At 43.7% G+C, this 10,496-nt stretch overlaps 2 protein-coding genes across 2 annotated transcripts in view; both read left to right on the top strand.

Moving 5' to 3' along the window:
• The window catches only part of LOC111797136 (protein NRT1/ PTR FAMILY 5.10-like), an 18,421-nt gene extending 9,128 nt beyond the window's left edge, over nt 1-9,293 (top strand). Inside the window, exon 5 of the mRNA XM_023680050.1 lies at nt 9,105-9,293. Within this exon, the coding sequence (XP_023535818.1) occupies nt 9,105-9,135 (31 nt within the window). The 3' untranslated portion in view covers nt 9,136-9,293. The remainder of the gene's footprint in view (nt 1-9,104) is intronic.
• On the top strand, nt 794-6,513 carry LOC111797360 (protein NRT1/ PTR FAMILY 5.10-like). Its single transcript, XM_023680349.1, has 4 exons — nt 794-1,136; nt 1,201-1,418; nt 5,430-5,977; nt 6,438-6,513. Exons 1-4 carry the CDS (start codon nt 1,028-1,030, stop codon nt 6,511-6,513), a joined length of 951 nt encoding a protein of 316 aa, XP_023536117.1. The 5' UTR covers nt 794-1,027.
• Nucleotides 9,294-10,496: the final 1,203 nt, after the last annotated feature.

Genomic DNA, 10,496 nt, shown 5'->3' with positions numbered 1-10,496 from the left:
TTTGGAGTTTTTTTAATTTCATTTTATATTTGTAATTCCTTGTAATAATATGAAACAAAACTTCTATTTCTTTTGTTTTAATTGAATGATATTTTTATCTTTTTCTTTACTCTTCTTTCATTTTTTTTTTTTTTTTTGTTTATTTTCGATTTTGTCTTTTGGGTCACGAATTTAAAGCACTCAAGATGCATCATCATCAATTTTCGATTCCTAAACTTGATTGAACGGTAAACAAGGTCGGCTTCACCCCTTTCCGATTCCTGAACCTATTTTTCTTTTTCTTCTCTTTCCTTTATTTTGTTCCTATTCAATCCTGAACTTTTACGAGTAAATGAATTAAATCCTTTAGAAGAAGGAGAAGAATCTGATTAAAGAACGAGAAGTTCCGGAACCTGAACCTATTTACCGAGTTCAATCAGTCCAATGGAGGGTTACGAGAATCTTCTTTGTATAGGGAAGTTGTGTTTACCGAGTGAAAAAATAGTGAAACCGGAGTGAAAGAAGTCAGAACGTAGATTAAAAACTATCTTGTGATCATAATTGCTTTAGAGTTTAGTTCCCCAAGATTTCGAAGCCTCGAAAATCGGGTTGTGATATGTTGTTCCCAGATTTGTTACCGTATCATGGTTCAACATAAATGTTCTAAAATTTTACTAAATAACTCAATTAAATTTACAATTAAGCTCGACTCATGGGGCAATGGTTTGTATGAGTTTGTATGAGTGCATGATTAACTATAACAATAAAATAAAATAAAATAAAACTGGATCACAACAAGGTTAGAATTGGCATAACAAGGTATTGTGTTATTGGTCAGTTTTGGATAAAAAACGTAGCAAGCAACCTCCTTCAATTTGTTTAATCCTGCTACTCACATTAACTAATCACACGCTAACATCGTGGCCGATACAATAATTTCATACGGATCATGATGCAATGAACTGGTAATAAAACTTCTTCCGGATTCAGAAATGGAGTCATCAGTCCAATTTCTCGATCGGTTCTGCCTCCACACTCCGACGCCAAAATGGAGGCTCCTTTGTTGGATGAGACGGTGGAGGGTGCTGTCGATTACAATGGCCGCCCAGTCCTCAGATCCAAATTCGGCGGCTGGAGATCCGCCTCCTTCATCATAGGTTCGCCTCTTCTCTTTCTTCTCTTTCCCCATCCAATTCCTTTATCCTCTCCCGTTCTGATTAGGAGTGGAGGTTGCCGAGAGATTCGCCTATTACGGAATCGCCTCCAACCTGATTAACTTCTTAACGGACGAGCTCCGCCTGTCCACGGCCGCAGCAGCGCAGAATGTCAATGTCTGGTCCGGAGTCGCCATGATGCTACCTCTACTCGGAGCTTTTCTGGCCGATTCCTTCCTCGGACGATACCGCACTATCGCTCTTTCCTCTGCCCTTTACATTCTGGTTCCTCCACTACTTTATTCTCTCCTTTTACTTTACTTTACCTTTCTTACTAAATTATGCAAGTTACTGGCTAGAGCTCTGGTAATTCAGGCACAACTGAATCCCTTTATGGTACATCATTCCGTCGGCCCAACTACATTATATCTAGGCCGTCTTTACTTAGAGCTATCAACTATATCTTTTCTTCTAGCCGGACTAAATTTGATCCAAGGGCTCCACCATGTGTATTTGTTGGATATCCTCGAGGCATTAAAGACTATAAGCATTTTGATATTTCAAAGCAGGAGTTCTTTATTTCAAGAAATGTTATATTTTTAGAGGAATTATTTCTCTTTCAATCACAGCCCAATATTGATTGTTCATCCACAGCAGATTTCCTCAAGGATTTTGTGTAACCTTGTCTTGTGGCTGGAGTAGTTGAAAATGGTGACTCTCCAGAAGTAGCTATTGCACCCGAGCCTATTATGTATGATGTTGGTGCACACCTGAGGAAGAATTTCCTTCTCTTGCACCTGAGCCTATTACTTTAGATACTGCTGTTTCCACTGACATAGTTAACGCACCTTGAAGATCATCTAGATCACGGTCTCCACCCAATTACCTAAGGGACTCTCACCGCAATCTGTTGGCTCAATCCCTTATGAATTCATCCTCTTGAACCATTTTTGTAACGCCCCAAATTCACCGCCAGCAGATATTGTCCTCTTTGGGCTTCCCCTCTCGGGCTTCCCCTCAAGGCTTTAAAACGCATCTACTAGGGACCCTTTCCACACCCTTGTAAATGGTGGTTTGTTCTCGTCCCCAACCAATGTGGGACATCACAATCCACCCTTTGTTCAATCCACCCTCTGTCCTCCTCCCCAACCAATGTGGGACATCACAATCCACCCTTTGTTCTCCTCCCCAACCAATGTGGGACATCACAATCCACCCTTTGTTCTCCTCCCCAACCAATGTGGGACATCACAATCCACCCTTTGTTCTCCTCCCCAACCAATGTGGGACATCACAATCCACCCTTTGTTCTGCTCCCCAACCAATGTGGGACATCACAATCCACCCTTTGTTCTCCTCCCCAACCAATGTGGGACATCACAATCCACCCTTTGTTCTCCTCCCCAACCAATGTGGGACATCACAATCCACCCTTTGTTCTGCTCCCCAACCAATGTGGGACATCACAATCCACCCTTTGTTCTCCTCCCCAACCAATGTGGGACATCACAATCCACCCTTTGTTCTCCTCCCCAACCAATGTGGGACATCACAATCCACCCTTTGTTCTGCTCCCCAACCAATGTGGGACATCACAATCCACCCTTTGTTCTCCTCCCCAACCAATGTGGGACATCACAATCCACCCTTTGTTCTCCTCCCCAACCAATGTGGGACATCACAATCCACCCTTTGTTCTGCTCCCCAACCAATGTGGGACATCACAATCCACCCTTTGTTCTCCTCCCCAACCAATGTGGGACATCACAATCCACCCTTTGTTCTCCTCCCCAACCAATGTGGGACATCACAATCCACCCTTTGTTCTGCTCCCCAACCAATGTGGGACATCACAATCCACCCTTTGTTCTCCTCCCCAACCAATGTGGGACATCACAATCCACCCTTTGTTCTCCTCCCCAACCAATGTGGGACATCACAATCCACCCTTTGTTCTGCTCCCCAACCAATGTGGGACATCACAATCCACCCTTTGTTCTCCTCCCCAACCAATGTGGGACATCACAATCCACCCTTTGTTCTCCTCCCCAACCAATGTGGGACATCACAATCCACCCTTTGTTCTGCTCCCCAACCAATGTGGGACATCACAATCCACCCTTTGTTCTCCTCCCCAACCAATGTGGGACATCACAATCCACCCTTTGTTCTCCTCCCCAACCAATGTGGGACATCACAATCCACCCTTTGTTCTGCTCCCCAACCAATGTGGGACATCACAATCCACCCTTTGTTCTCCTCCCCAACCAATGTGGGACATCACAATCCACCCTTTGTTCTCCTCCCCAACCAATGTGGGACATCACAATCCACCCTTTGTTCTGCTCCCCAACCAATGTGGGACATCACAATCCACCCTTTGTTCTCCTCCCCAACCAATGTGGGACATCACAATCCACCCTTTGTTCTCCTCCCCAACCAATGTGGGACATCACAATCCACCCTTTGTTCTGCTCCCCAACCAATGTGGGACATCACAATCCACCCTTTGTTCTCCTCCCCAACCAATGTGGGACATCACAATCCACCCTTTGTTCTCCTCCCCAACCAATGTGGGACATCACAATCCACCCTTTGTTCTGCTCCCCAACCAATGTGGGACATCACAATCCACCCTTTGTTCTGACAATCCACCCTTTGTTCTGACAATCCACCTTTTGTTCTCCTCCCCAACCAATGTGGGACATCACAATCCACCCTTTGTTCTCCTCCCCAACCAATGTGGGACATCACAATCCACCCTTTGTTCTCCTCCCTACCAATGTAGGACATCACACTCCACCCCCTTCGGGGCCAGCGTCCTCGCTGGCACTCTTTCCTTCCTCCAATCGATGTGGGACCGCCCGCCAGCGTCCTCGCTAGCACTCTTTCCTTCCTCCAATCGATGTGGGACCGCCCCCAAATCCACCCCTTTGGGGCCAGTGTCCTTACTGGCACACCGCCTCGTGTCTACCCCCTTCAGGGAACAGCGAGAAGGCTGGCACACACACTGGCCCCGAAGGGGGGTTGGATTGTGATGTCCCACATTGGTTGGAGAGGAGAACAAACCACCATTTATAGAAGGGTGTGGAAACCTTCCCCTAGTTGACGCGTTTTAAAGTTTTGAGGGGAAGCCCGAAAGTGAATGCACAAAAAGGACAGGACAATATTAGCGGTGGATCTGGGTCGTTACAATTTTACTTGAGCAAATACATTTCCTTTGCTCCATATTCGCCTTCCATAAGCATTGGTGTTGAATTTTCCTCTGACTATTAGCCATAAAATTGAATTTCACATTTGGTTTAAGCTGGCAGAGCACTTATTCATGTAGACCATGCTTAAAAGTAAATGTGATGTCTGTTTCTTTTATTTTTTTGCGTGGAATTCAGGGACTTGGATTGTTGACTGTGTCTGCAACATTACCTTATTCGAGCACTTCTGCCTGCCAACAGACAGAAAACCGTGTACCATGTTCCCCCAGTCTCGTCCACGTAGTTTTATTTTTCTTCTCCTTATATATTGTGGCATTTGCTCAAGGGGGACATAAGCCTTGCGTCCAAGCTTTCGGAGCCGATCAATTTGATGGACAACATCCAGAAGAGAGCAAAGCTAAAAGCTCTTTCTTTAATTGGTGGTACTTCGGTATCGCTGTGGCCACTTTTGCAACATTTACTACAGTGAGCTATGTGCAAGATAACCTTAGCTGGAGTCTTGGGTTTGGAATTCCTTGTATTGCTATGGTTTTTGCACTGCTAGTCTTCTTGCTTGGAACTAAGACGTACAGGTACAGTAGCGAAGGAGATGTGGAAAACCCATTTGTGAGGATTGGACGTGTGTTTGTCATGGCAGTACGAAATTGGCGAGTAATANCTCGTGTCTACCCCCTTCAGGGAACAGCGAGAAGGCTGGCACACACACTGGCCCCGAAGGGGGGTTGGATTGTGATGTCCCACATTGGTTGGAGAGGAGAACAAACCACCATTTATAGAAGGGTGTGGAAACCTTCCCCTAGTTGACGCGTTTTAAAGTTTTGAGGGGAAGCCCGAAAGTGAATGCACAAAAAGGACAGGACAATATTAGCGGTGGATCTGGGTCGTTACAATTTTACTTGAGCAAATACATTTCCTTTGCTCCATATTCGCCTTCCATAAGCATTGGTGTTGAATTTTCCTCTGACTATTAGCCATAAAATTGAATTTCACATTTGGTTTAAGCTGGCAGAGCACTTATTCATGTAGACCATGCTTAAAAGTAAATGTGATGTCTGTTTCTTTTATTTTTTTGCGTGGAATTCAGGGACTTGGATTGTTGACTGTGTCTGCAACATTACCTTATTCGAGCACTTCTGCCTGCCAACAGACAGAAAACCGTGTACCATGTTCCCCCAGTCTCGTCCACGTAGTTTTATTTTTCTTCTCCTTATATATTGTGGCATTTGCTCAAGGGGGACATAAGCCTTGCGTCCAAGCTTTCGGAGCCGATCAATTTGATGGACAACATCCAGAAGAGAGCAAAGCTAAAAGCTCTTTCTTTAATTGGTGGTACTTCGGTATCGCTGTGGCCACTTTTGCAACATTTACTACAGTGAGCTATGTGCAAGATAACCTTAGCTGGAGTCTTGGGTTTGGAATTCCTTGTATTGCTATGGTTTTTGCACTGCTAGTCTTCTTGCTTGGAACTAAGACGTACAGGTACAGTAGCGAAGGAGATGTGGAAAACCCATTTGTGAGGATTGGACGTGTGTTTGTCATGGCAGTACGAAATTGGCGAGTAATATCTTCAGAAATAGCTCATGAAGAGGAAATCCTTGGCCTTTTACCGCACCATAGCTCTCAACAGTTCAGGTAAATCAGAGGACTAAAAGAAGGGTAAACACTATTCATAGTAAAAAGCTAGTTGAGGAATATAGGGTAGGTATTTATAGTAAGTGGTTATATGTTAAAGCTATATATATATTTATTTAGTGAATATTTTCTCTCTGGTTTTTCGTATTTTCTGTACATATATATACCCCTGAGTAAGTGGTTTGAAGATGTACTTGTTTATCTAGACATTTTCTCTCTATCCCTTAGTAAGTGGTTTGAAGATGTAATTTTGTTCATCTAGGTATTTTCTCTCTATTCTTTGTGTTCATCTAGATTGGTATTTTCTCTCTATTCTTTGTGTTCATCTAGATTGAGTGTGTGCATTGTTGTTCTTTGTGTTAATCTAGATCGAGTGTGTGTTATTGTGCAGTCCTAACACCATTTTATATTGTATGCATTATCGTAACCCTTTTCTTTACTGGATTCTATAATTTCGTAGGTTCCTAGACAAAGCTTTGATTGTACCTAATAGTTTGAAGGAAGACNAAGAAGTCATCGGTATAAACCCCCCCTGAAGAAGTCATCGGTATAAACCCCCCCTGAAGAAGTCATCGGTATAAACCCCCCCTGAAGAAGTCATCGGTATAAACCCCCCCTGAAGAAGTCATCGGTATAAACCCCCCCTGAAGAAGTCATCGGTATAAACCCCCCCTGAAGAAGTCATCGGTATAAACCCCCCCTGAAGAAGTCATCGGTATAAACCCCCCCTGAAGAAGTCATCGGTATAAACCCCCCCTGAAGAAGTCATCGGTATAAACCCCCCCTGAAGAAGTCATCGGTATAAACCCCCCCTGAAGAAGTCATCGGTATAAACCCCCCCTGAAGAAGTCATCGGTATAAACCCCCCCTGAAGAAGTCATCGGTATAAACCCCCCCTGAAGAAGTCATCGGTATAAACCCCCCCTGAAGAAGTCATCGGTATAAACCCCCCCTGAAGAAGTCATCGGTATAAACCCCCCCTGAAGAAGTCATCGGTATAAACCCCCCCTGAAGAAGTCATCGGTATAAACCCCCCCTGAAGAAGTCATCGGTATAAACCCCCCCTGAAGAAGTCATCGGTATAAACCCCCCCTGAAGAAGTCATCGGTATAAACCCCCCCTGAAGAAGTCATCGGTATAAACCCCCCCTGAAGAAGTCATCGGTATAAACCCCCCCTGAAGAAGTCATCGGTATAAACCCCCCCTGAAGAAGTCATCGGTATAAACCCCCCCTGAAGAAGTCATCGGTATAAACCCCCCCTGAAGAAGTCATCGGTATAAACCCCCCCTGAAGAAGTCATCGGTATAAACCCCCCCTGAAGAAGTCATCGGTATAAACCCCCCCTGAAGAAGTCATCGGTATAAACCCCCCCTGAAGAAGTCATCGGTATAAACCCCCCCTGAAGAAGTCATCGGTATAAACCCCCCCTGAAGAAGTCATCGGTATAAACCCCCCCTGAAGAAGTCATCGGTATAAACCCCCCCTGAAGAAGTCATCGGTATAAACCCCCCCTGAAGAAGTCATCGGTATAAACCCCCCCTGAAGAAGTCATCGGTATAAACCCCCCCTGAAGAAGTCATCGGTATAAACCCCCCCTGAAGAAGTCATCGGTATAAACCCCCCCTGAAGAAGTCATCGGTATAAACCCCCCCTGAAGAAGTCATCGGTATAAACCCCCCCTGAAGAAGTCATCGGTATAAACCCCCCCTGAAGAAGTCATCGGTATAAACCCCCCCTGAAGAAGTCATCGGTATAAACCCCCCCTGAAGAAGTCATCGGTATAAACCCCCCCTGAAGAAGTCATCGGTATAAACCCCCCCTGAAGAAGTCATCGGTATAAACCCCCCCTGAAGAAGTCATCGGTATAAACCCCCCCTGAAGAAGTCATCGGTATAAACCCCCCCTGAAGAAGTCATCGGTATAAACCCCCCCTGAAGAAGTCATCGGTATAAACCCCCCCTGAAGAAGTCATCGGTATAAACCCCCCCTGAAGAAGTCATCGGTATAAACCCCCCCTGAAGAAGTCATCGGTATAAACCGTAAGTTAAACCATATATATATCCCTCAGTCACAGCTTTGAAAATGTACTTTTTGTATTCTATGTATTCTCTCTCGCTGTACATGCCTGAAGTCATTAATATAAACCTTTAGCCAATATTCTCCTTGCATTTTCTCTATCCTGTTCTTTGTGTTCATCTAGATCGAGTGTGTGCGTTGTCGTGTGATCCTAACAACTGGTATCAGAGCTAGGCGGAAGTCACCACGATCTGTGAAGATGGAAAGTTCAAAGATTGGAATTGAAAAGTTCGATGGATTCGATTTCAGTTTCTGGAAGATGCAGATTGAAGATTATCTGTACTAGAAAGATCTTCACGAACCCCTGTTGGGGGTGAAGCCGGATACCATGACCACTGAATAGTGGAAGCTCAAGGATCGACAAGTCTTAGGGTTGATTCAGTTGACGCTATCCAGAAACGTGGCGTTCAACATCATCAAGAAGAAGACAACGTCAGATTTGTTAAAGGCTCTGTCGAATATGTACGCAAAATTGTTGTCGGCTATGAACAAGGTGTATTTGATGCGAAAATTGTTCAATCTACGGATGTCTGAAGGTGGATCTGTTGTTGATCATATAAATGAATTCAATATGATCGTAAGTCAATTGAGTTCGGTAGAAATTAATTTCGAGGATGAAATTAAAGCATTGATTTTGATGTCATCTTTACTCGAGTCGTGGGATACTGTTGTTGCCACAATCAGCAGTTCCTGAGGATCTGATAAACTAAAGTTTGATGAAATTCGAGATGTAGTTTTCAACGAAAGTATTCGCAAACGAGAAATTGGAAATTCATCTGGTAGTGCTCTCAGTGTAAATCAACGAGGAAGAAATAAACCAAAAGGCCCAAACAAAGGGCGATCAAAATCAAAGAACCGAGAAAAATCTTCAAATAGACCAAACGTAACATGTTGAAATTGTGGAGAAAAAGGTTACTTTCGAATAGATTGTATAAGACTAAAGAGGAAGCAGAATCACAAATCTGGAGATGATGATTCTATAAATTCAGCAAAAGATATTGGGGATTCTCTAGTCCTCAGCGTGGACANTTTCTCATGTTTTGCAAGAACATACATCTACACTAAGGGGAATGCCACATGAACATTTAGAATAGGAGGAATACCACATGAACTCAACCGTGTTGGAGCTTTGTAATTCTGAGACTGGATGTTGTGATATAGCTATTAGGTTATGTAGCCTATTGTTTATTTAGTTATGTAGAGTATAAAGCTATATCTGATATATAGTTATATATAAAGCTATATATAGTAAGTTAAATCATATATATATCCCTCTCAATCATAGCTTTGAAAATGTACCTTTTTGTATTCTATGTATTCTCTCTCTGAGTGTACATGNTGGATTTAGGTGCATCTTTTCATTCGTCTCCAAATAAAGAGTTCCGAAATTTCAAGTCTGGAAATTTCGAGGTGTATCTTGCCGACAACAAAGATTTGGAGATTAAAGGAAAATGGGATGTCTGCATAAAAACTCCAGCAGGGAATCAGTGGATATTAAAAGATGTCATATATATTCCTGGTCTCAAGAAGAACTTGATCTCTATTGGTCAGTTGGATAGCATAGGTTATGCAACAGAGTTAGGGAAGAGTTCGTGGAAGATTATGAAGGGTGCTATGGTGGTAGCACGTGGCACAAAATCTGGAACCTTATACACTACTATAGGGTGTATGAACATAGCTGCTGTTGCTGAGAGTGCTTCAAATTTAAGTCTATGGCACAATAGACTTGGACATATGAGCGTGAAAGGAATGAAGATGCTGGCTGCGAAAGGAGTTTTAGAAGGTTTGAAATATGTTGATGTGGGTCCTTGTGAGAACTGTGTTATGAGCAAGCATAAACGAGTTAGCTTCACAAGGACTGCCAGAGAATTGAAGAAAGTGCGGTTGAAAATGGTCCATACAGATGTGGAGCAAGGTTCCAAGACCACGAAGCAAGTGGGAGTTGAGGTTGAGTTGTAGGGAGACTCATCTAGCGATGTTGTAGCAGATACTCATGAAACTCCTGAGACTACTGCTGAGGAACCAGATGTGGAGCAAGGTTCCAAGACCACGAAGCAAGTGGGAGTTGAGCTTGAGTTGCAAGGAAACTCACCTGGTGATGTTGTAGCAGATACTCATGAAACTTCTGAGACTACTGTTGAGAAACCAGATGTTGAGTCAGGTTCCAAGACAACGAAGCAAGTGGGAGTTGAGGTTGAGTTGCGAAAAAAAATCACCTAGTGATGTAGCAAATACTCAAGAAACTCCTGAGACTATTGCAGAGGAACCAGCGGTAGAGCAAGTGACACCTGAATCGGCGTTGAGAAGATCATCCAGTACTATCAGAGTACCAGATATGTATGTACCTTCATTAAACTATTTGTTGCTGATGAAAGGGAACCAGAGCCTTTTGATGAGACCCTACAGTTGGAGGATACAACCAAGTGGGAGCAAACCATGGAT

The sequence above is a fragment of the Cucurbita pepo genome, chromosome LG06, assembly GCF_002806865.2.
Source record: "Cucurbita pepo subsp. pepo cultivar mu-cu-16 chromosome LG06, ASM280686v2, whole genome shotgun sequence".
In the NCBI taxonomy this organism is placed as follows: domain Eukaryota; kingdom Viridiplantae; phylum Streptophyta; class Magnoliopsida; order Cucurbitales; family Cucurbitaceae; genus Cucurbita; species Cucurbita pepo.
This window is presented reverse-complemented; position numbering and strand designations above follow the sequence as displayed.